This window comes from Symsagittifera roscoffensis, chromosome 6 (assembly GCF_963678635.1).
Source record: "Symsagittifera roscoffensis chromosome 6, txSymRosc1.1, whole genome shotgun sequence".
In the NCBI taxonomy this organism is placed as follows: Eukaryota; Metazoa; Xenacoelomorpha; order Acoela; family Convolutidae; genus Symsagittifera; species Symsagittifera roscoffensis.
In genome coordinates, this window is record NC_087067.1 from 3,213,498 (window position 1) to 3,240,216 (window position 26,719).

General features: G+C 38.6%; 2 protein-coding genes across 3 annotated transcripts; both read right to left on the reverse strand.

The window, feature by feature from the left end:
* Positions 1-1,705: 1,705 nt before the first annotated feature.
* On the reverse strand, positions 1,706-15,995 carry LOC134847514 (coatomer subunit alpha-like). 2 transcript variants are annotated; one of them, XM_063864561.1, is made up of 21 exons: positions 15,920-15,995; positions 15,735-15,848; positions 15,398-15,629; positions 14,858-15,322; positions 14,672-14,771; positions 14,204-14,343; positions 13,152-13,380; positions 12,273-12,812; positions 11,880-12,014; positions 11,096-11,249; positions 10,507-10,638; positions 9,731-9,927; positions 9,377-9,554; positions 8,651-8,671; positions 8,191-8,405; positions 6,113-6,266; positions 5,070-5,245; positions 4,698-4,808; positions 3,895-4,056; positions 2,672-2,784; positions 1,706-2,294 (listed from the first exon to the last, which is right to left on the reverse strand). In XM_063864561.1, the coding sequence occupies exons 1-21, from the start codon at positions 15,957-15,959 to the stop codon at positions 2,156-2,158; spliced, it is 3,747 nt and encodes a 1,248-aa protein (XP_063720631.1). In that variant the 5' UTR covers positions 15,960-15,995; the 3' UTR covers positions 1,706-2,155. The 2 variants fall into 2 exon arrangements, with proteins under 2 accessions (XP_063720631.1, XP_063720633.1); XM_063864563.1 differs by lacking the exon at positions 8,651-8,671.
* A 6,798-nt stretch (positions 15,996-22,793) lies between these two features.
* Positions 22,794-23,319, reverse strand: LOC134848139 (uncharacterized). Its single transcript, XM_063865496.1, has 2 exons — positions 23,182-23,319; positions 22,794-23,111 (listed from the first exon to the last, which is right to left on the reverse strand). The coding sequence occupies exons 1-2, from the start codon at positions 23,317-23,319 to the stop codon at positions 22,794-22,796; spliced, it is 456 nt and encodes a 151-aa protein (XP_063721566.1).
* Between the last annotated feature and the right edge of the window lie 3,400 nt (positions 23,320-26,719).

A 26,719-nucleotide genomic window follows, 5' to 3' on the forward strand; every position in this document is an offset into this window, starting at 1 on the left:
CAATTTATTAATGACACTTTGTTCATCGATTCCTAACAACGTCCAAAATTATTGAAATAATTTTTATATGAACATATCTAGACTTATATTATCACCACTACTGCATGGCAAAAAAGTAGTCACGAAGACTACTAAAAACCTTAAAGAGAAAAATTACCAAGTGCACTATCCACCCTAAATCAAAATACCTCCATAGACCGAAAATGCTAGTCATACAATTCGATAAAATAAGTATATGAAAAATTCTAATCATACAAACTTTATAAATTTTGCTGAAAAATTGTCATGGATATTTCGAAGAACAATTTTCTTGCTTTGGCATAAAAGTCGGTTTATTGTACTAAGAAAACATAAAAATTTTTTGTCAAAAAATGCTAATCATACAATTTCCATATTTGAGAATTGTATGACTAGCATTTTTTGATGGCAACAAAAAAAAATTTTGAAATTGCCCTTAGTAATTTTAAATTGCGCCAAAGTTTCGTGTTTTTTTTTCAACCGCAAATCAAATTTTGTAAAAAACTTTTTGCATAGAAAATTTAATTTTTTTTCGTGTGCATAACGTATTCCTGGATACACTAATTTTGGATTATTTTCCTTTTTGCCAGAAAGTCTTTTTTTAAAAACACTGAAAACTCCTATTTCTTTGTATGGCATGTTTCTGTGCGCCTTGATCAATTTCTAATAATTTAAAAATTCAAATTTTAAAGAACACCATCGAAGAATTTTGCAAAACTTACAAGTTTGTTTCTTTCGTAATATCATTTTAAATTCAAGACCGTCCAACCTTTGGTGCTTTGAGTAGGCAAAGGTCTTTGTCACTTGCGTTCGGTTACAAAAACAGCCCAAAATTTCTCAGAAATTAAATTTAGAAGAAAAAAAAACAATTTGGTTTATGGAATAAATACTTGCCGTAGAATTTTCAAATAATAGAAAAATGCCTGTCAGAAAGATTTGAAAAGTTTTTTTTGACAAAAAAACAGGTTTGAAATTTATTTATGCTTAATGTGAGCCGTGAAAACTTAGTTCAATATCAAATTTAGTTTTGCACAGTTTAAGTTAATTATTGGCGCTATTCTGGGAATTACTGTCAAATATGTCTTAGTTTTTGCTTTTCGTTCAAAATCTTTCATAACACCGCGCAGAAAAAACATTAATTTGAAAAAAAAATTAATGTATTTTTTACAGAGGCGAGGCTGCACTTAGCAATCACTAGCGAGAACACGACAAAAAGCAGCTCAATAAAAACAATAGGAAAAAGCAGAAATAAGCCTCCAATTAGTGAAGATTCGGATACGTCTCGGATTCCATCTGCGACCTAGAGATTATGAGTCTCACGCATTAACCTGTCGGCCACCGAAGCTTAATAAATCAAAACCATTAGCCACTATTAAAGCAGAGGACATATTCTATGCAATGTCAAATGCTACAGATCGTCAATATAGCAGATGTGCCACCAAATAATAGAACACTTTTAATGGACACTTTTATTCGCGAGTTAGATTAGAAAAAAATGATCGTACTGAGCACTAACGCCCGCAATCTGGTTAGTGTAAATACTATGATCGGAACTTTCTGTGCTACCTGCACAGTAACCGACAATCCTTTTTTAGTTGAATTCGATAATTTTGCAGCAATAATTATCTGGACATTAGTAGCAACTTCAACATAAGTTTTATTTTTTCTCTAACTCAAAACAAAAACATCCATGGAATAAATTTAAATTTTGCAGCCACCATGATTTTAAATGTATTTTTACAGGGTGAATTTGATATTTACTTTAACGATATTAAAATAACTGACACCAAATAGGCTATGTATCATCATATCATACACCAAAAACTGACGAAAAAGTTCATGAAACATTTACAGAAATTATTCAACTTTCCTCTCAATTACTTCGACGCCGAACGCTTTTAACAATAAGATGTTAAATACAAGGCAATTAATTTGAAACTTCATAAACATCAATAAATCTATAGTATTTATCACATTTATTTTTCAAGTCTATAACAACTTATCGCACTTTTTCATGATCGTTTCGTTATAAACCATATAACTATCCCAAGAGTAATTAAACTCGTAGTCAGTATTTACAGTCCAGTGTTTCCTTTTTTAATTGTTCACATTTTTTACTTTAAAGTAAGGTGGATGATTAACGAGAGCTGTTCATGATTTTAAGTCCAGTTGCGTCCACATCTATGGCTGCACATTTGTCCAGTTTGCACAGTTGACCTTTCATCTGTGGACTGTACCCGGCCCCACAGAGTCCGCACTTCGACACCGGCCTGCCTCTGGAAAAAATATGTATTTCAACGCAAACCACATAATTTTGAAAACATTATTTGAGGTTTTCCGCACTACTGTAAAAAAAAATCTAAATTCACTTTGTTTTAAGGCCTTGCTGGATATTATACAAACAACCTGAATTATCTGACGCAGAATTTGATTGTAACAAAAGTTGCATATTTTGTTAGAACTGTTGGATAAAAGAATTTTTTTTTTCATTCTTCATTCTTTTCAACCATAAAACAAAATTCTCTTGCCGCAAATTTCTCATTTTATCGAGACCTATTAATAATAAACATGTTGGGATTACAGGCAAGGCTGAGTTCTTATCTATCTCTCGGTCCATTATAAGCTACTATGTTTATAAATAATATAAGATTACTTGTAGATGGGTTTGAATGTGGCAGGACAAATGTCGAAAGGGTTGAACTGATCATAGTCTAGCTGGTGCGCATCTGTCATGTCTTGTTCACACGCCATAAGAATCTTACGGGTCTGAAACATCACCAATTGGCAAGCTCTTTTACACAGTGACAGAAATTATCGTAGCCAACAGAAAGTTGGAATAGGGTCAGTGAACTCAAGGAAAGCAAAAAAAGTAACCTTTTAGAACAATTTTTAGCTTTCAAAAAAACACACTGGGACTATAATGAGAAATAGCTAAAAATCTAGTGATTCTCAAACGAAATAACAAGTTAAAGTTGAAATTTCGAAAGTGGACATTTAAAATTCAAATTAGCACCTATTAGCCTTTAAACATTCTTTTACACAGCATTTTTCTGAAGTGTTATTTCTATCCCAGAAAATGATTTCTATCAGTAATCGACCTAAAACTTTCGGGAGACGATTTTTCGATTTTTTTAAAAATCAACCACATTAATTTTAACCCACACTCTATCAAGACTCTATATTACCAAAAACTTCTAGAGCTGAAGGCGAGTTTCGAAGAAAAAACATCAATGAACGCAAGTAAACAGAAAAAACACTGATCTGTTTTTCGAAAGTTTCGAAATTCAAAGAACAAAGCCAACAGATAGTTGGAACTTTCGAATTTCAAGGAAAAAATAGATGGCCTTGAACCTCTTTGAATTTCTAGAACAATTCATTATTTAAATTTTTTTGATAAAATTAATCCAATTTGAGAAAACTGGATCAATATGTTAAATTTCTAAGAAAACTGGATCAAATTCCACTTTCGAAACTAGAAAACGATCTCCTTTTCTGTGACCTTTACACTTTTGCTGTTCGCCAGTGGAGTTTGCATTTCTTTTAACAAAGAATTTAAGAAAGCAGAAGTCAAACCGCCAAAAGTCATATTAGAGTGTGAACAAAGTTTAAGACTTTTCCTGAAAAAAACCCATCAAGACCTATAAAAGTCAAAATCATTTTGCTCTTTTGCACTTAATAATTAATTTCAGGAGGAACCGAAAATACTTGGTCAAAACACACAAAAACCTTAGAGGCAAATTTCTGAAAAGTCAGTTTTTTGAAATTTGGGTTTCCACAGTCCAATTTTTTGAGACGGACCATCGAGGTCTCCGAAAATCTTGAAAATGAGTGTTGCCGTCAAAACCCCCGCACACTCCGCTGCGTATCCGGACATACCTTGGTGGCCAGCTCTGGCCTGGGTCCCAAGTCTAGGAGTCTTTTTGCAAATGAAGCGGCCATCTTCTTATTTTTCAGTTTGAATGACAGATTGAGAGCCGTCTGCAGAGTCAGTATCTGGTGGTTCACGTCTAGTTTGCAATGGGAGAAATAGGCCGCCATCTGAAAAAAAACTGAAATTAAGACGGAAAAGAAATTACAATTAGCCAAATATGTTTGTACTAAAACAAAACAGCTCATATGTTGTATACTTTTAGAACTTTAATCTGTACTAGAAAAAAAACCAATAGACCAGCTCGTCAGCTCTTTCCTGAGATCCACTGATGTGCCTCTAGTTCAACACTACATGCATTTTTTGTTTTAACTTTTGAGATCTAATGCTGATTCACCCTTAAGCAACGAGCAAGGATCATGCTGGGTCTAGCAGCACCGCCCTTTCGACTGAGAGACGGAATCGGAATATCAGCCACTTGCGAGGGGAAATATAAACCACTTTTCCGTCACTAACCAGACTGCCTTAAGCAACTACCCCAATTAACTCCCCCCCCCCCTACACATACCTCAAACTTTCAATTTTCTTAGTTGTTTTACGTGTGATTATGGCTAAACGCGTGATGTTGCGATATAAGGTATGAAGAACAAATCTGTTCACAATAGTTAAGTTGTTCACAAAGCAAAATTGCATTACATTATAACAACGTTAAAATAGTTTTTCACAACTGAAATTCAAATGCCGGGGAGGGGGGGGAGGGGGGGAGGTGGAAAAGAGCAATTAATTCAACAAGCGTTTGAAGCTCACTTACTTCGCAGCTTCTTTTCATGTCCTCCAGACCCTCCTTGGGAAGTGCCTTTCTCTTGGCCTCCATCGTCAGTCCAATCAGATACTCCCGACAGATCTCGATCAACTTCTGCGCCTGGAAAAAAACAACAGAAAAATAACTTTTCTTGACATCTGTGTTAAGTTCTTCCAATTAATGCCAGAGAAAAAAGCAAAACGAAAATCACGTGAAAGAAACAAAAAACTTCAAGAATTGATAACGCGATATATAATTATTGCTAGATTTTCGGAAATTTACAGAAAAAGGAGACTTTAACGGTTAATTCTTGTTTTTTTTTCGAGATTTTAGTTATGCACTAGTTGTATAGACAAGGAGCAATCAAATATACGCCCTTACCTCTTCTACTTCTTGTCTTCGATCCACGTTCAACATCGGAATCCACAACAAACCATCTCGGAACCTCTCGATTGCTTCGTCAAACTTGCCCCCGGTCGTCGACTGCTTCGCCGCCACTAGAATCGCCTTAACCTGATCCAGGGTCACTCCCACAGCCGGCAGAGAAGGCGTTTTACCTAAAAAGAAAAATTTTTGGTTGAGAATTCAGGTCCGAAAAAGTTCAGTTGATAAAAAGATCTGGGTCTTATCTGCTATACGGCCCAAAATTTCCAAATTGTTCATGGAGCTTCTGCTGATATTGAGAATCTTGATTTTCTTTTGCTGATAATAGTTTATTATCAGCTGTAAATAATTTCAACTAATCGGATTCGACATTTATGATGCAATTCTCAAAAAAAAAAAAACAAAGAATTGAGCCGTATAATAGAAAAGACCCAGATCTTTTTATCAACTGAACTTTTTTTAGACCTGAATTCTGAATAGACATGAAACTGAAGATGGCGTTAAATAACATAGCCAACAGTTCAAATAGAAGAAATCACGATCAGCTCTCTTAAATTTGGTGGACCAATTCTCTCATCTGCATCCCACTTTCATTACGGGTATTTGTGATGATACATAAAGGGAGGTGGAACCCTTCGCAGTTTAAACAATCTGGTCAATAGTCGTATGATCAACCCGATCATGTATCTCACAAAATGTCAAATAAGAGTATTCTATTTAGAGCGACTGAAAATTTTTAGGATCAAGTAAATTTTACAGGAGAACCTGCAGTTAAACAAACAAAACAAGAGAATCATTTCCAGCAGAACTTTCCGAAAAAAAGCCGCTCCCGCAAATTAAACTAAGCGAACAATTAGCTTGTTTTTTTATTATTAGCCCCCGGTCCTGCTCAATGCAGGAATACTGACGGACAGTGTTATTAATTCTTTGTCAGGGGAGGGTTGTTTATTTTTTTATTAGCCCCCGGTCCAGCTCAATGCAGGACTAACCGTGGGGGAGGGTTGTTAATTAGCATGTTCATTATCACCGAATTCGCTCACCTCCAATTGGATCCCGCCAGTTCCTCAGAGGGTAGGTGTAGTTGGCGGGAACTCCATGGGTGGTTGGGAGCATCATACGAGATCTCTGGTAGGTACTCATGAAGTGTGTCTTGTACGCGGTGAAGTCAGCGATTCCAAGTTGGTCGCTCATCAGCTAAATCACAGAAGACCTCACTGCAACTATTGATTCCCCAAAAAATTTAGAACACTGCCAAATGTAGGAATAAAATTTCAAAAACCACAATTGACCTTTCATGGCTCATCTGTTCACAAAAATTAGTTTGTCCACCATGCCAATTTTCATTGCATTTTGACAACATTAAAACAATTTTTTAATCTTAAAATTTTAATGTTGGTGCAGTGGTAGAAAAGCTCCTTTCATAATACTTATTATTTCTGAATGATTAACTAAAAAGTTGAGCATCTATTATTCGCGGTTTGTCTACAATTCATCGCAAATGACAATTCATGGCAAGTGACAATTATTTAAAAAGCTACCATTCGTCGCAACATATTTAATCATCACACAGAAGCGTAGCTGCGCTTCGCAAACATAAATGACAAAACGACAAAATTAGCTTTAAAAAAAGCAAAAAAATTAAAATGGGCGTTTAAAATAAGGTTTTTTTTGCTGTTGCGGATTCAAAATTACGACCAGATTTGAGTCGCACGACCTCGCATCTGCGCTGCGGGCCTTTGAAGCCTTACTAACACTAGCCACCAATAAAGCAGCTACATAGGCCAATAAACTGCTATTTTTATGCAGCAAAAGGGGAACCAGACATGAATAGACACTAAGTCTGCATGTAAAAAACTGCTCGACAATAAATGAAGGCATTCACGCCAACTTTGCACGTAATAAATTGGAAAGCATGAAGCCAACTTATGCATTTCAAAAAATAAGCCTGATATAATGAGTTGGAAAATTTCTGAAAAGAAGTGATTATTATTGTACTGATATCTGAAACAAATGGCTTTTTTTGTTCATTCGATATTTTACACATAACCATATAACATTTGAAAAAAAGTAAGGATTGCAATAAAACAGAAAACAAAAACTGACTGGTTTTTTGAGAAAACTTCAACTTTCTCACTTGGAGGAACATTATATGCCATTAAAGCTCTTTGAATTTCAATTACAACTTATAGTTTTGATAAAATGAAACCAATTTGAGAAAACATGATCAATGGGTAAGTTTTTAATTCCACTGGGAAATCCGAACATCAAAATCACGCTCGAACCTAGAAGTCAATCACGTTTTTCGTGAACTCTACACTTTTGTTGTTCGATAGTGGAGTTGACTCTGAGAAATTTGTCTGATAGTGGAGTTTGCCGCTGTTCAACAGTGGAGCTTGTCAAGAAAAACAACTGAATTTAAAACGAAATCAAAGTCAAACCGCGCGTAATAGTCCGAAATTGAGCGTGAACAACTTAAAAGACTTTTTTTGAAAAAAAAAACATAAAAAACACAGAGACCTATATAAAGTACTCACTGCGTTCATTACTGTTAAAAACATCAATTGTTTTAACTTAATAATAATCAAATGTCAAAGCACATGCTATCAAAAAGTCGTAAAGGTGTCCCAAAAGTGGCACCAATAACTGCGATTGAGGTTGGAAGAAAAGAATACTCATACTATTACACTACTCTCGGTTAAAGCTATTCATTGCCAAGTAGTTCTGAGAAACATTCCATATCGATTCCCACGCACTTTATGGCAAGGCCGTTTGATGCTGTGCTTTGCTATAATTGTATATTTTAAATTGGTTTTCATTTTTATTATGCTAAACTGTTCTGCGACGGGTTGTCGCTTTTTGAAATCCTAACGCTTTTTGAAATTGTCGCGTGCGACGAACTGTCGACTCACGATTAATTGCTACTGCTTAAAAATACTTTTAGGACCATAAAAGCTCATCTCAGTATTTGGCTAACAGCTAAATTTTTACGTTCAAGACAAAGCAGACGGGATAATTTTTCACGGTAAGCGACTAGTCTCTTTGTACTTTCCACGTAACAAAAAAAACGGGGCTAAAAACAACAAAAACAACAACAACAACAAGTCTCTCTGTATCTTACCCGCATAGCTGATTCGAATGCTCCGGCTAACACGTGATCAACAGCCAGTTGGGAATTATTGCTCCAGGACTGAGCAACTGAGGGTGCTTTGGTGGGAGCGACATAATAGCCCTCTCCATCTCCGGCAGCTTCCAGTTCTGCTCCCGCTGGCAAGTCGATATCTGCCAGATCAATATCGTCATCCACATCCCAACCGGGACCCTCGCTTTCTCTACCTGAAGAACGAAACACTCTATTCGCATAGGCTCAAAAATTATCAAACGGCACAACATTGCAGAAAGATTTTCAACCACGGTGACCTTAAACCGTACCTTTAACCATTATTTAGGTGACCTTGAACCATTATTTAGGTGACCTTGAACCATTATTTAGGTGACCTTGAACCATTATTTAGGTGACCTTGAACCATTATTTAGGTGGCTTTGAACCTTAACAGGTGAAAAGATACAAACAAACAAACCTTTGCGACCCTGTCGCGCATCTAAAAATAGAAGGTCATGAATGATAGAGATTCATAATATAACATTCTATATGGCAATTCAGAACTGTCAAATGGTAAAAAAGACCACTTTGGGATCTGAGGGAAAAAGAAAATTAATGTTGATTGGCGAAAATTGAAAACATAGCCAACGGATATTTGGAAAAGAGTATATGAAGGCAAGTAAACTTTCGATTTTCCGAGAAAAAAGATGGCCTTATGAACTTCTAAACAATTAATCATTCACCTTTTTTGATAAAACTAACCCAATTTGTGAAAACTGGATCCAGTAGCGTGCCGAGGGAGGGGTGCGCCCCTTAATTCTGGTTGCCAAATTTTTCTTAAGGGTCCCCGCTTTGGTATAACTTAAAGACATCCATTTTTTGGTGAACAACTTCAAATTTTTTCTAAGAGCGACTATGGCGCCATTATGACTTATTTTGAGGGGAGAACGCGCGCCGAAAAACGCAATTTTTTGGCCAACATTTTCCAAAAAGTGCCTAAAAATCATCGTCACCTATATAAGAGTCTGTACTACGTTCATAGGCTCTAAAAACTGGCTCTTTTTCATTCCGATAAACATCAATTGGATTACTACTTAACATATCAAATTTAGGTGACGAACATACCAAGAAAAACTATTTCAGTTGTTGGTGAAGTCTGGCAGTAAAACATCCTAAAAATTTAAGGACAAGCAAAAATTACCACCTTCTTCATCGCCTCTGGCGTCTCCTGAGGTTCCAAAGTCGTCATCCAGCACCAGGTCTGCATCTTCGCCCCAAGCACCCCCTTCCACTTCTTCAGCGCCTGCCAGCAACTCACTGCCCCCCACAGCTGCCGCTCCCATAGTATGTCCAGTGCCCATACCCAGGGATCCAACCGGAGCCTGGAACGAAAAATAATACAATCAAAGCCAGTATTCTGTTAGTTTTAATCATTTATGAAGATTTACTCTTCTTGAAAACGACTATAATAATATCCTAACGGTATAAAAAGAGCGAAATACGAATGTGGAAACTCCCAACCACTTACAAGCTTTATCGTAAAAGATTCTTCTCAAACCTTGTCGAAGAAGCCAGAAGCGACACTGAGCAGAGGCCAATTTTGCTCCTGCAGCTGGATGGGGGGAGGGGGTTGGAGCCACATGGCTGCCGGGTGTGGTTCGGGTAGCTTCTCTCCCTCGGCGAACATGGTGTTCTTGATGAACTCTGCTTCCTCTTCTAGGCCGTGAGTCACCGCAGTCAAGTAGGCCAGCGATTCTGTGCACATCAAATGACTAAATTCTTTTAAACTCACACATTAACTCACTTTTCCATCCGTTCGTTTTTCAGGAAATCAAAAAAACGGATTTATTTTTTTCAGAACATTTTTTACTTTATGAGTTTCGAAAAAAAGTATATATCATCATCGACTCTTCACCCATAGGTGAAGCAGAGCTTCGCATTACTTGCCATACAGAACAAATACAGTATTTCAGCTAGCCGAAAGGAAATGACGATAAAGTCCTAATGGGCGTGATTCGGATTCCAAAAAAAATGAATAGAAAATTGAGCTGATTATTTTCAGTTTTCAGATCACGTTGTACAAAAATTAGGAGATTGATCTCCCTACTAAATTTTAATTCTGTTTTACCTATTATTACCTCTTACTTTTGCATTTTTTCATCTACTTTAGTCGCCCTTTACTTAAAAAATATTCGCAAAACAGAAAACAAAATTCATTATCTTTTAAATCAGAGAAGCCAAAACACTGTGCGCTATTAGCACATCAACCGACTATTCCTGTTTTTGTACAACTCTCACTAGATAACGAGCAATTTAATCTTCCTCTGTTCTCACTTTGGTTTGAGTTCTTGAGAACTTTGACTCTCTCCTTCACATCGCCGAGAATAAGTGCAGACAGGTAGTGTCCACTGCTGTCCTTCCTGATCTCCGCTATCTTCATCATCTTCTGCAGCTTCTCTATGTTCCCTACACACAAAAATAACAAAGTTATTTTCAAGCCAAAATTTAAAAACTTACATTCTATGAAATTGTACGTTTACAATTTAGATCGGCTTGGAAGAGTCGGTTGGCATCTCGGATCTTGTCAACAATTTCCCCCTATTGCAATGGGGGGAGATTCGTAACAAGGTACCTAATTCGTATATGCTTAACATATCAATTCGGAATGCGTGGAAAGAAGCCGCGGAGATACAAAACGGACTATCCTAAGACAGGCTGCACAGCATTTGATCGCTCCTCAGCGATTCGCAGAACCGAAATTATTTTTATTATACAGGTAGAAACTAAGTTAAGACGATTTATCTACAAAAAAAGACCAACAAACGAGCTTTTTGGCTCTACATCGAGAACCGCTGCTCTGATCCTGTTTAAGAATTACATTCAAGTTTTTAGGCTTTTTCTACAGGTTTGAATCGATTCATACCAGTGATAAGATATAGGAAGTTGAGTTTCTCGTAGTTCTTCGTCCTCTGGTAGGCCATCTCCACTATTTGGTGGTTGCCCTGGAGCAGTCCGATCTCGGCCAGTTTCTCCCAGCACGCCTTCTCTTCGAGCTGCTTGGCTGCATCCAGAGCAATCTACAGAACACACTTTAAAGCATAATTTAAGTAGTTGCAGAATGTATTTTCAAATTTTCTTTCCATTTAAAAAAAAACATAATTTTTCTCAACGGATCAAACGTACCACCTCCCGCAATTCAGTTGTGCGGGCAACAAAAAGTCTTAGTTTCAGAAACTAACTTTGAGTTTAACATAATTTGATAAAAACATACAAGTTTAATTGCCAGGAATAAGTTAAAACAATAATTTAGTTCAACCATAGCCCCGTTAATTATCGGCATAAAATTGCAGTTCCAAAAAAAGACCCATGAAGCAATAAACTGCGCGGCTACAGTATTCAAAAATAAGTATCCCGTTATTCAAAACTAAATCTGAAAATAGAGCTTCGAAACAAATTGAAAAACAAATCCACAAAATAGCAATCGAGTATGTTTGCTTTCACTCAACTATTATTTAGTCAGTTTGACTTGATTTGTTTTGCATAGAGACTTACTTTGTCTTTTAAACGCAATTTTTTCTCAACAAATGAAATTTATTTTTCCATTAACATAAAATGTTCACAACTTTTTTTTTGAAAAAGTTTAATCAAGTGTCTTTACTGTTTTGCTTAACGTTCCGACACTGAACAGCGAAAGTTATTTAACAAACCTCCAGATTTCCAGACTCAATTGCGAGTGCAAATCGAGTCCTGTTGTCCTTGACAAAGTGGAGAGCCACTTCTGGGTATCCCTTCTTCTGCAGATAGCTGATGATTGACTGGCCCACCAACTTACACGTTCTCACCTAAATTATCACTCCATGTAAATATATCTGCATAAATTAAAACGTCGACATTAAAACTAACTTCATTTAGGACTTTTTAAAGTTGAATACCTATCGATGTATTTTTTACAAAGGTTTAGATATTTATTTACAAAACTTATCCTCTTTCTGAAATTTCAGAACTGTGAAGACCTAACTTTGAAATTGATCATTCAACAACAATTTTAAACAAACAATATTTTTCTAATGAGCTTATACCGTGCTGCATAATACACTCACCATATGAAGGACTTCGTCGTATCTTCTGTTCACCAATGCGAGTTTGAACTTGAACTCAGTTGGGTCAATGGTCAGAATCCTTGGCCGCTGCTCCCTGTCCAGACAAAACACACTATTTCCTTTGATCTTGGTCAAATAAACTGGCAGATCCAGAGTCCTGATGATTCCGTGATCTCCATTGATTAAGGTGTACTTAATATGGTTGCTAGTCGTGTATATAAACACTCCACTTTCGTCCCAGATTCCCGACTTTACTCGGATACTTTCGTTCACTTGACACATGATCTCCATTTTTTTGTTCACGATTGTTATCATGTTTTTGCTGAACAAAGCCAAGTAGCTCATGTCAGTTGACCAAATCGCATACTTTACTTTGGCCATTTTCACGGCTGCGAGAGGTCGACGTTGTTGGACATCGTAAAGAGTCACTTGATCCAGTTCTTTCAAGAGCAACATTCCAGTTCCAGCGTAGAAAATGTCAGTTACGTTGGGAACCGTGATCTTCTTCATAATCTCGTTCTTCAAGTTCTTGATTTGAATCTAGAAAAAAAAACACTCAAAAATTATGAGTCGATTTATGGCTCATGCAGTCAAAATCAAACAATAGTATTTTGGTCCTAACCAGTTAAGAAACATCCAAAGGTATTCACATCCATTAATGCCTATATACATCTGTCAAATACTGAAATCTGTTTTAATTGCGAAAAAATAGTCAAAAACGTGTGCAATGTTTCTACTCAAAATGATTACATATGAAATTAAAATTGATTCATTTTTTTAGTGAAACAACGAATATTTATTGAACATTTATTTTAAACAAGCGAACAATAGCCTAATTACTAACTGTAAATTCACAGCAACATCACAAAAACAACTAACCGTGTTGCTCTTATCGAGAACTGCGAATCTATTTCTTGCAACCCAGACAGCTGCGATGCCTGCCGACCTCTTCCCATCAGTAGAGTCAGGCTGATTTGATGAATCGATCTCTCTTGGTAGGTGGTACAATTCGTAGATGCTGTTGTCCAGATTGGAGGCTATTCTAGTCACGATCAGACACGCCCTCTCCGAGGCATTGTAGGAGAGCGAAAACGGATTGTATTTGCTCCTAAAACAAACAACTACTTCAAACATTTATCTAGCGAAGTATCATACCTTTGAACGGGAGAATCTCTCTGTCTCAAAATTTATGTTCAGCAATTTGAAATAAAGATAAGAATCAGCCATTTTTGGGGAAATTTGAAGTCCGTAGAATGGTTGAAAATTTCGGACTAAGGATTTAGTGAAATTTTCCCGATTAAAAGCCCACAATTTTAACATACTAAAGTTTCCTCTCTCTTCGTATGTTTGTAATGATTTTGTTTGTAATGATTTGGTGTGTTTCACATTTTGTTTGTAATGATTTGGTGTGTTTTCCTATTGCAGCGCATGAACATTTTATCCTCTTAGTTTTACGCCAGTATTTATAAAATGTATTTGCAGCATATGTCGCCGTTTAAAAATATCATTCTACTTAACTGTAAAATTTCCGATAAAACATTAAATGAGTTTTAAAAACATTAAAAGAGTTTTAATTAAGAGAGCAAAAAAAGCTTTGTCAATTTCGTAACAGATCGATAAATATTCAGATTTGCACCGACCTCTGTTGCTTATGACCACATTGTTTAACTTCGTTTCGAAATTGTCTAAAATACAGTCAGCCTTTTCAGCAATTCATTAATAGTGAGGTCAAGTTCTTGGCGAAAGGCAAAAAGTTGCTCTCAAAGCTTTAGCTGCTACAATGCCATTTCTATGTTAAGTCTTTCGAAAAAATAGCGCTGAATAAAACAAAAACGACAAAACTCAAAGCAAAGTCCATTTTTTGGAGAACGTGATACATAATAATTAATTCGATGTCAGTAGCATCTGATTAAGATATTAGTCATACTTACGCTCTGATTTGTAGAGCCGGGTTGTCTCGATTAGTTGCGAAGTCCAGCATTCTGATGTACTTGTCCTTGACATAATAGAGCTGGTTATCTCCGTGACTCACCGCAAACGCAGGTCTCTCCCGTTCCAGTTTGAACACAACCTAGAAACTTGATTATATGTAACAGGTAACGTTGAGTAAATTGGTCATAAAAACATGAACATTATGTAGCTTCTAGAAGACCGGGAGGAAAAAATTAGCATTTATATTGTTCTAATCCTTTTCATGTCAAGGTAAAACCATAGCCAACAGAAAGTTAGAAAAGAGTCAATAAAAAGGAAACCGAAAACTTGTTATTTTAAAAATCTTATTAAAAATAGATGGCTTCAAAGCTCTTTGAGTTTCTAGAACAATTCATTATTGACACTTTTTTAATAAAGGGAACCTAATTTGAGAAAACTGGATAATTAAATTTAAGTTAGCGACATACTAATCCTCCGTCATGTCCAGCCGCGAATATGTTCAGCGTTGGGTGGGCAGTCACAACCCAGAACCGATCATGATCTCGTCGGAATGTCTGCAGACAAGTTCTGAAAACACAAATTCAAAAATTACTGCAATTCAAATTAAGGATTATTCTCGAATTGCCATGTATCTATGTCTTATAACAATATACCTCTTGTTCATATCCCAGATTCGGATTGATTTATCTTCGCTGCAAGTAATGATGGTTTCCAACATAGGGTGAAAGAGAGCGCAGCATACATTATTATAATGCCCTCGGCAAGTGTCCACCTCCCATGCCTTCGACTCGTTCATCCGCCAGATCTTCACCATTCGGTCGTCGGCTGCGCTTATTATCAATGGAAGCGTCGGGTGAAATGCAACCCAGTTTACACCGCGGTCATGTCCCTCCAGAACGTGTTTAACAACAGCATCGGCAGTACCGAACAGATCCACCGAACCGGCAGAGGCCCTATGGGGATCCATGGCAACACTGGCACCCGGAGAGACGTTCTTCTTGCGCAACCCAGCTATATCCCACACACGAACTGTCTGATCAAGAGACGCAGACACCACCAAGTCTTCGGTAGGATGAAAGTTGGCACACATTACGTAATGGTTATGTCCAGTCAGAACGCTACAAACAAAGCTCACTGTCATCTCGAGCGAAAATCATTTCTTCTATTAGCTTTAAAAAGGAGTCTGCACCTACCTCACACAAGATCGGCTCTGCCAGTTCCAAATCCTTATAGTTTGGTCATCAGAACAACTTAGAATCCAAGGGTACTCGTGATGGAAGAAAGTAGTCCTAATGTAGTCAAGATGACCCAATAGAGTGAAGAGACATCTCTTTTGCTTGTAGTTCCAAACCTTGATTTTATAGTCGTCTCCACCAGATACGAAAAGCGGTTGTTGAACATGGAAATCAATTCCACGCACCGGTCCTGAAACAAAAAGAAACAAAGTTTAATTTGAAGAACGATTTCACGCTTTTCTAGTCGCATGAACTTTTAAGAATTGAACTCTAATTGAGGGATAGGATTAATTACCGTCATGTTCATCGAATTTATCTAGAAGCGTGCACATCCGGAAGTCCCATAATTGAACCACTCCGCTATGCAGACTAGCAAGCACCCACGGACGTTTTGGATGAAATGACAAGCCTTAAATATGTACAACATTTGAAGTCAGCGGTTTATTTGTTTAATCCGTTTCAAGGAAATCGAAAACTCACCTTTCACACGAGCAGTTTTCGTCTCAAATTTAGTCAGCATGTCTGAAAATTCTCACAATTTGTAATCAAAAAAAAACCGGATGCGAGCGTAACATTGCAAACTGGCGATTACAAAATAAACGGAAATCATGAAGTCATGACAATGTATTATAAAACATATATATTTGTTTCAAAAGGAAAAAAAATGCAGCATTAAATAACAGAATCTTAACTACTTGCGTTAGATCAACTTTTAGTATCATTAATCCAGCGGTCACCAAGCCGACAATTCATGGGTTGACACCCATTGAACCGAAAACAAAAATGTCAGATGTAACATTCACCCGGAATTATATACCGACTTCGTATGCTTTAAACCGTCTCTGCCAAAGCCAGTTCAACGAGAGGTTTACGTAACATCGGGACGACGAAGTCGCTACAAATAAAGGGCTAACCTGCCAAACCGCGCAAATTAACTCATTTACATGCGAAATAGCGAGCTCATGGCTGGGTCTCAATATCATCAGATCACGATGTCACTCCGACTACTTTTGTATTATAATATTAATTGTTTTGTAGGAATTTTAAAATGTTAATTCAAAAGTTTTCGCACATTTTGTGCATTGTAACAGTCGCCTACTTAAGTCACATATGAGGCTAAGAAAAATTGGCCCTATAACCATTGGCTCAAGAGTCAGGGACACGATCTCTTGTGTTTTTCTAACTCATGCGGTCGGTGCCAATTCGGTTCATTTGCGACATGAGACTACAAACCGTGTTAAAGCTTAAAGGCTACTACCAAAGTACCCCCCACTCTAGAAATAAGAACGTCCACATGTCCAGGTCTCAAAACACTTAAAACACGCGAACTCCGTTAAAAACCGAGTCGGAACTTTGAGCATACCATATAATAAAAATAAAAAGTTAATTCAAACGTTTTCGCACATTTTGTTCATCATTAGGATTAAAAAAATTTTACAACATTTACATAACGTTCAAAGATCTGAAAAATGAGAAACATGTTTAAAAATGCTTTAAAACTTTTTGACCAATCAAATTTAAACAACTAAAATTACATAATAAATTACGTAATCAATAGAACGTTTTCCTGTAAATTTCGGATATTTCTTTTTAGCTTTTTGTTCTTTCATGATTATAAAATTTCGATTTGGGTATATCTTTGATTCTGACTTATCAGTTTTTTTAACTTTTAGCCATGTTATACAAAGACTATAATTTTAGTGTTAATTTCCAGCTCCTGAATTCATCGCGTGTGTTGATCCTCGGCCTGTCCCTCCAAATATGCAAGGCCTCTAGTGTAAGTAGCTTATGAGTGTTGGCTGTTTGGTCTATAATATCTGACTTCAGCTCAGCAGTACGGCCTACCTCTTCATTACACTCTAACAAGTTTTGCCCTACGGGGGAGTCCCCGTTGCGGCGTTCATCGACCCTCGTGGCTAAATGTCTGACTGTCTGGCCGACATAGGTGGAGTTACATTCACTACATGTAAGCTTATACACCACTTTGGAACTCAGTTCAGAAGCAAAGGAAGTTCTGAGAGATGGCAAGCATGTAAATCCAAAAAGGCCAAATTACCGTTACTATCAAAATCTTCTATGGTGAACTGCAAGTTTGGATGCAATTTATAGGCAGCCTCGAGAACTAACCCAGGATTGCCCTTGACAGTTCTAACTATGTCGTCCACATATCTTAGAAAAACTTTGTACAAACTCTTTACATCAAGGGAGATTATACTCTCATCAGAGTCCAGTTCAGTTTTCTCCAAGATCTCCCACAGCCATTTGAGTGTTCGTTTCTATGTTTGCCTCCTCAATTCCATCAAAGTACTTTGCCAGTGTTTTTTTAGGTTGTCATAAGAGCTACCAGGTAAAAAAAAAGACAGGACGAAGTGGTGTGCCTTGTTTATGTACTTTTGCTAATCTATATAGTCTAGCCGGCTGTTCCCCCATTGATCTCAACCTAGTATACAGCACTTCGCTAATCTCATCCTTCTTTTTCATGGCGAGTAATTCCTTGTTTATGTCTTTTCCCATTTTCATGATCACGCTGTCTGTCAGATTCTTCCTCTCACTATATTGTTCTGCCGGTAATAAATCTTTCAGTTTCTTCTCAGACGTCTCCTTTTTCATTACACAAAAACCCACGCCCTTATCAAACGGCACTGCCAGAAGACGGTTTTCCTTCAAATACTTTCTGGCTTTTTCAACACTTTTGTCAGAGGGGGTCTGTTTCACATTCTTAGCATATCTCTTTGAGGCTGCTTCAATCTCACATAATTTTTCTCCGAGTAATCTATTTAACTTCAATTCAGACAAAAAACTGTCAATGTTTGCAAGGAAGTGAACTTCATTGAATTTGTCTAGTACCGGATGTTTTGGTCCATTTAAGACTTCCCGCACCCAAAGCGGCAAAACCACTTTATCTAAAACAATAACTGAACTGACCTTTCATCCAAGTTTTTTAATGGCCTATCCTGTCTTTCCGAAAGTTTGTTAAGCTTTTTCTTGTGTCGGCTTATCAGGTTATTGCCACTACACCTTGCTTGCAGGTTCAGATAGAGTATTACCGAAGGCCAGCACTTCTCACTACCTCCCTTGCTTTTGCTAGGTTACCCGATGCCTTGGCCCTATCCGCATGTTCCTGGCTTATCTCAGCTCTCAAAAGTTAATTGTAAGCTGTGCACCGCTTGATACGAAAAAAAAACACCGTTATCAGGCACGCGAAACCGTCAACAAATAATTCTCAGGAAACTGCTATTAAATTTATTAAAATGTTTTAAATAATCTAACACAAGTTTTCAAGTGAGTTTTCTTTTCAGGACCAATCTAAGTAGTGGTGGTGGCAGCAAAATTGCCGTCATCTCTTCTTTGCAGGCCACGAGCACTTGAACTCATGTGGCACTCAGCAAAATAACAGCCTCAACAATATCTTACCACTTACTGGTCTTTCGACTCCGGCGGAGTTGTTCGACTTTGCCCTGCAAAATTTTTATTGGACAGTAGAACTTTGATCCATTTCAGATGGATCAACCTAAAAATCTCCTTAACTCATTCTAATCACATAAAAAACACTCAAGAAATTAAAATTAGGTACTTACATACCAACACGACCTCTAGAATCGAATAACTAAAAATGGTAAAGCAACTCTAGAATTGATTTAAGGTGGTTAAGTCTAACTCAGGAAATGTTGAATGAAAAATTTAACTCAAGATTAAGTTTTTCTATCTGGACCAATGGGCAGCTTCAGCTGTCCACCTTTCCACTCAAGGTTCACTCTGGTACAATCAATCGTTTTTCTTTCTCTCTTCCTGCAATTTCGTTTTCCTAACAGGAACAAAATAGCTCTACTCTCGTCGTATAATTCCAGTGAAATTGCGAAAAGCAATTTTACTCCAAAATTTTTCAGCAACTTTCCCGCAATCTTCACTCGATTTTTCTGATGTATTTTTCTCGTGTTTTCAGTTGTCGCGAGAAACTTGAGCATGACAGTCTCAATTCGAAATTTTGAAAATTTACTTTTCTCCCCAAAATCAAGATTAAACGTTCAGCTCAAGGTCAAACTTCCAATTTTGACCGACTGGCACATACTCCCCGGACTCAAGATCGATGTCCTCCTCGCGTGTCGTCGTCTGTCAGTGAGCCCCCAGAATGATGAATGCATCTCAAGATACAGTGCCAGTGGTCATTTACAGAAGTTTGCAGCAGATTTAACTATATCTACACCCCAAAACTCCCAGCCAGGCAAAATTGTCACATTCTCGCTAAACAGCAATCGAAATCTTCATCCATCTGCACCCTAAATTCCAGCTTTACAAGCTATTCATTAAAATTTCTTTTATACTTTCCAATCAGAAAATTGTCGTGCAGCATTTTGATTTTTATACTAATTATAGTATAATAATAACAAAAGTTTTTACGTTAAAATTATTTTTTCGTGCCCTCAGATTTCATCTGAGTTCACATCCAAGCCCCATTGCCTTCCACGCTCAGGACTCAAGAACCAGCCCCTGAGCAGCCTGCTCAGTTCGCGCCCCCCGTCTTCGAGGTACTGGGTCAGGATGCACTCGACTCAGTAATTTGTCTCGACAATACTTCTTCATCATCGGAACTCATCACGATCTCTTCCCATCCCTTCAGTTGTTCGTAGGCTCGCATCCATTCCTTTTGCTCTTGCAGTCTCTTCGTCTGGTTTGGTAGACTCTTTACTTTCGATTCTCTGTTCAAGCAGAAGGAGTTGTGCAAGCTTAAGCTCACGTTCTTCGCCAGGTCCTCTTCCAGTATCGATTCCCTTGCTTTGGTATGATCTCTAGACCCCCTACCAACCCTTTTCCAACCGGTGGTTATCATCTTGCGATGGATGAGCAAAGGTGTCTTGAAGGCCTCTGGCCCGATCTCGGCATGGAACTGACGATATTTCTTTTGATGTTTTTTTGTATGATTTTTCGTCAACGTATACAGCCAGGATGTCAGTATCGCCCTAAATCATGAGAAGAATCGTATGCGACTCCACACGTGCCTCACCTCCATGTGTACAGCGAATAATTTGCTCGCAGTCTCAAATAAAGGAAGCCTCCGGCTATAGTCAATTGCATGTATCGAATCCACTGTTGGTGTCTTTAACTCCCGATACTTCGTTACGTTCTACTCAATCCATCGCAGCGCCAGCATCGAGCTCACCACGAAGACGGTGACTTTTTGTTGATGGTCAAGTAGTCCTATCGACCGATTCTCTTCAGCATCCCATATCAGAGATTTGACTGCTCCGGGTACCACACTGTCTGCGCCAGACAATGACATGGGCATTCTCCGTGCGTCAAGTTGATGCTTCGGAGGTTGCGCTCTCCTGAAGCTTCAAGCAAAGGTCCAAACTCCATCATCTTTGCATGCGTCACGTCGTTCTCATACACGGCTTGGGCACGATTTGTCGTCTTCCCTATCGTGTTCTGCCTCTCGAAGTCACTGGTGTTTTCTCTTTCCAAACTCATGAGCTGCTCCCCCCAGATATCAAGTCCTCCCTTCGATCCCCAGGCACCGCTCCCAGCACCTTCCGTAACAATCGATGTGAACGATGGGACATCCGCGCCAAGCGCACATACTTAGGCACCGAGAAAGCCCTGTCAATCAGCAGCCTCTGGCTAGACGCTTCCACCATCGCCATATGTAACGGATAATGACTTCCGCCCAAGCTCTACTCCCACCAGAGACTTCGCATTCATTAGTAGATTGTAGGCCTCGCTCAGGGGAAACCCCATCTGTGCCTCAAGGCCGATTTTTCATCCCTTGATATGTTTTTGGACCATCTGCAACACTCCAGGCCAAGACTCCACGCTCAACAGAATGGTGCTCGGACTCTAGCATCTCCAGTGACTCTAGACTACACATCCTTGAGATAAATCCCAATGTCGTCGCTAGATTCACGTGGTGCTCGCGTAACACTCAGCAACTATTTGCCCCTTCTCGGTGATGTCACCAAACCAAGTGGCCAGATCTTTGCTTTGAAAAGACTGTATCTTGACACAAGACTGTCCGTCACAAGAATGGTCTCCACCTCCACTAGCAAGATCAAGACAACTGCCTGGTTCCAGCTTCTTCGGCGACTTGTTCGGCTTATTCGTGATTTCTTCAGACTCTCTCCGATGAGGCAGGATCAGTTTGTGTATCACGTTCAGATTCCTCAAATCCTCATCCTTCCCTACTGACAGCCTCACATACTCCGTGACTTCTTCCTTCAAGCTTGCCTGAGGATGTGGACATCAAAATGGTCTCATCAACTTCCAAACAGTTCCCAAGTTCGAATACAATACGTCATCTTTGCCGCCCAGCCTCAGCTCCACCTTTTTGTCAGAATGCGGTACGCTGACGACCTCGGGTACCTTTTCAACCAGTAGACTTAGGCTCGGTCTTTCACTTTCTGCCGGATCGTTTTCGACTATCTTCTCAACCCAGAACTTCAATAGCTCCGTAACTTCAAAATTCATATAGGCAGCTCCTGCCTCCGCATCTAGGAAGGTGTTCTTCGATTTTCCCATTTTACCGGACACATATTGATACTCCCCTCGCTTCGTGGGTCTCGAGTAGTCTTCCGCCAAAACCAGGTCACGATGCACGTCATGGCTCTCCTCAAATTTCTCGTTCGAGAGCCGTCGGATCTCGTCCAGCTTTACATGGCTCTCCAGGGACTGCCTCGAACCATCCTCCTTCTCAATCCCAGTACTCTGATACACATTCAGGATGACGCTTGAGACTCTCTTTCCAATGCTTTACCTCCCGCTGAACTTTGATAGCATGCATGGATGGTAGCATCAGGTATCACCGACATGATCCATCACAAGAAACAGATGGCATCTTTCCTCCTCGCGAGACTCAGTCCCGAATTGTCTCGTGCAATATGTTGCATCAGCATTCGATACACATGCAGACCCTTATCGCCCAGTTTTAATTTATCGTATGAAGTCAAGGCTTCTAGCGCCACTCCCGCCAAGCTCTACGTAAACAGCAACCGCCCCGACGTCCTGACAAAGAGATTCGCCAACAGATATTTTGCCGACGAGGGTGCCCTCATCGCATCTTCAAAATAATCTAGCAACAATTCCTACCAGGATCGTCCCAACTGGTTCTTCAACTCTAGTTCATTCACTTCCGCCCTCTGTTGGGTAGCCCAATTTCGACGTTTTCTGAACACCCCGCGATCAAGCTTTTTCAGACAACTCTGCAGTTCTTTCGCAGTAACCAGGGCTATCCACCAGGGGCGAGCAGTACTTTCGAGGAGGTCAATTGCTACCTGCTTCCCAATGCCCTGATGTCGACTCGAGATCCACTCTTTGCCAATGTCTACTTCCCACATATGTCCACTGATGGAACATTTCTTCGCATTCACCTTTTTGGGTTTTGAAATTTTCCTCCGTCCCCGGGCTTGTCGCGTTTTCCATCTCGATCAATACTTCGCCCAAATTTCGGATCAATGTGTTGCCCTTGTAAGTTGTTTTCTTCCATCTCGCTAGAGCCATTGGAGCCGTCTTGTTCAGATGCTTCCCTGAAACCGCCTCCACCGAGGGACTCGCTTCTTCTATCTTCTATCTCCCGTTTCCTCTTCCTCGACCTCACTCCTTTACTCGGGCGCGTAATCGTAATCATCACAAAATCCACTTCATTATCCAGATCTCCCTCTTCCGACTCTTGCCTTCGCCTTCTCTAGCCTTAGAATTATAATATCTATAATTATAATATTAATTTTACTTTTTTCATCAATTTCAACCCTAACTTTTTTATTATCAGTCCTTTTCTTCGGAGTAGAGCTATCTTTACATGATTTAGCCTCGGCACTCTGCTTCTCCTTCCTCAAACGAACCATCTTGTCAAGCAGCTCCCCTCTTGCTTTCTCTCCCAGTCCAGTGGCCATCAAGACAGGTTCTCCAAATTCTACTACGATGTCCCAGAACTCTTCTTTGAAGTCATCCAATTTTACTTTTTTTCTACCTTCTGATTGAATTCGCTCAAGAAATTTTTCTATCCATTTTCATCCAGGTTATTCAGGAACATACTCTTATTGCCTTCGAAGGTGTTCTTTTTCCTCATCTCGTCACTCAAGAGTACCATACCCATGATAGAGGGTTCACTGGGTAGAGGCAACTCCAGATTTTTACGGGGAGATCCCAAGGGTGGGGTGGCGGTGTCAGCCCAATCGTCACCACTCAAGTCTTGCAGTAGCTCACGTGTGGTACCGGGACTGAAATTCCCGGCCACCGCCCCCTCCTCAGGTGTATTCTCCAACTAAATTTCTTCGCCAGCTTCACTGAGGATTTCATCCATGCTCTCTCCCTCTCCCGACTCATCTTGGTCCCTCCCCAACGCGTCTTTGAACCTATTCTCCACAGGAAGGCTTCTCTTGTGCCCAGGGATGCTGACGGATAGAGACGAAGGTGTCACCGGATTCCCTGCCTTGTATTCAGTTAGGGACACGAATAGGGTCCCTGCGGCATCCAGCTTGCGTCCCTCAGGTTGAAAGTTAGTCGCGCCGTCTCCGCCTTTTTCTGCAAAGTCGCGCCGTATGCACCGGGGTCTGTGCTGTCTCTTTTCTGATTGCTAAAATCTCGCCGCATCCACCACGCGAAAACTTGAAAGTGCAGTGTTTGGTCGCGCTGGCCGAGCCAGCACCGTTGCTTTCCGTGTCGCGCCGTTTCCTGAGTCGCGCCGTATCCACCATGGTCGCGAAAGTCGCGCCGTCTCCACCTCGGTCGAGAAAGCCCTGAAATTTTTTTTTGAAGTCGCGCCGTCTCCATGTTGGTCTGGAAAGTCTGGAAATAACTAAATTTGGTCGCCCCGGTCACGTAGGAGGATTATTTAGAAAAAAAAATCACAAAAATTTTGAAAAATATTTCAATTTTTATGGATGCTTCCTCCCTTTTTTAAACGTAAACACTAAAACTTAGACCTTAAAAAGCAGTCGGACGTTCAGGGTTTCTACCTGATACGATCAATTGTGTTACATTTGAGCACCGGACAGCAATATTTTTAAAATGCTATAGAAATTTTGGTCAAAAAAGTTTAGTCAAATAATGGATTAATGACTGAATAAAAAATACCAACCAAGCAAAAATATTCCGTGAGTTTGTTCAAAAGTCGGAACAAAAACCCAATTTGAAGCATCGAAAAGCGTGATTTCAGAAGAAGCTAAATTTAAAAAGCAAAAATAAATTGCTTTAAGGTGAAGAGGTTGGTATTAAAACGCTCTCTTTTAGCTTATGCTAAAGAGAGTGTTGCAAACAAAATCGGTTTTTATCATCGCATCATTTTTTCTATCATGTTCGTTTGTCTCATATTGAGTCTTGTTTTTATCATTAACGTATAGATTTCATCCACTTTTGAAGTTTCACAACATTTGTATATCCAGGCAGCGACAAAATAGGGTAGTTTTTTTTATAGCAGTAAGTATTAACGCAATTTATAAAACTGTCTCCATGTAATTTCACAAATTTTTGACCTTCAACCTCAATTTTAACTCAAATTGATGACTTTGCAAGCAGGTCCATTGCTAACCAAAAAAATTTGAAATTTCCTGAATTGATTGAAGTTAACATACTCCAGAGCCAAAAAAAAATTCCTGAGTTATCTAAATAAAAGATGTCTAAAAAGCTTATTTTTAGCCATTTAAAAAAGTTGCTTAACGAGACATCATTTATAAAACTGTCTCCATGTAATTTCACAAATTTTTGTTCTTCAACCTCAATTTTAACTCAAATTGATGACTTTGCAAGCAGGTCCATTGCTAATCAAAAAAATTTGAAATTTCCTGAACTGATTGAATTAACATACTCCAGAGCCAAAAAAAAATTCCTGAGTTATCTAAATAAAAGATGTCTAAAAAGCTTATTTTTAGCCATTTAAAAAAGTTGCTTAACGAGACATCATGAAATGTGAAGAGATTTTATCAGGGGCAGATTTAGGGCAGAACGCGTTTTTTGGTAAAAAAATTTCCAAAAAGATTTTTTTTCGAAAACTTGCCGCAGACAAAATTTGGTCCTAATAGGGTCTCTTATGGTGATTTGAGAGACCTCAGAAAATGCATTTGGCCGGCCTTAAATAAATCGACTAAATTTCGTCTATGAAGGATTCAACGCTTTAAACATGTAACAGTTTTGTCGGAACCATCAAAGAAAATGAAAGATCAAAAGAACAACAAAGGTAACGTCCCTATTGCGGATCCGGCTTACAATTCACAAAAAACGCAGTTTGGCCTCGTAATGATACACAAAAATTTTTGTATATCGTGATGTTTTTTTTCAAAAAAAATGCGAGTGATACTTCTAGATTTTTACCAACGCATAAAAAAGTGACTAAAATCTGAACTCACTGAAAACTGATTTTCCAGGTGCTTAATACTTTGTCTTTGCCGTATAATCATAATGCGTTTTTCAGCAGACTTTCAAAACCATTTGTGGAAAAACTCAAATTTGATTCTGTAAAAATTTTGTATTCTTCTTACTTCAGATTCATATGCAAAAAAAACTTTTCGAATAAAGTTTAAACTAGCGTAGTAATCAGGTTAAAAAATCAAATGGTAAACATCTGCGATGTTTGTTATTATTATTCTAACAACTAATCCGAAATCGGAAAGTTCTATAGCATGTGTTTTGTTTTTTCATAAAACCCTTTTAGCCGAGATTCTAAAAGAAAATCATCTCAATATCGAGAAAAAAAGAATTGATTTTTTTTCGAGAATCAAGTTTAATAAGTTAACAGCCGAAAAAAAATTATTGGAGGCTGATTGATCTTCATACTGAATTATATAGTTATTTTGGCCACAAAATTAGCGTTATATTAGCCATTAACTTTTACTTATTTCTGCTTTTTTATCATGTTCAGTTAGTTTTTTCTTCTAGATATAAAAAATTTGTTCAAAAAATTGACTAGATTATGATTTTTTCATTCTGAGCTAATCTTCCAGCAACTGGCCACTCTTGCTGAAATTTTAGCAAACGTAAGTACTCACGGGCTGCAAATATATTCGATTCAGGGCGGTTCCTGGGTCGAGATGCTAACTATAACTGTAATACCCTTAGGTATGTGCAATAATAATATTGAATCCGAACGGATTGGCGAGCTAACTATGAAGGAGGCTAGGAGCATAAATAAGACGACTGAATCATAAACTCTTTTTTTTTATCTTCTGATGACATACACTAAGCTCTTTGTTAGCATTGTCTTCAAGGTCAATTGACCAGCTCACCGCAGTGAGCCTAACAAATATCTATAAATAATGTATTGCCAATCCGGCCGGATGACAATAACTTTCGACTTTT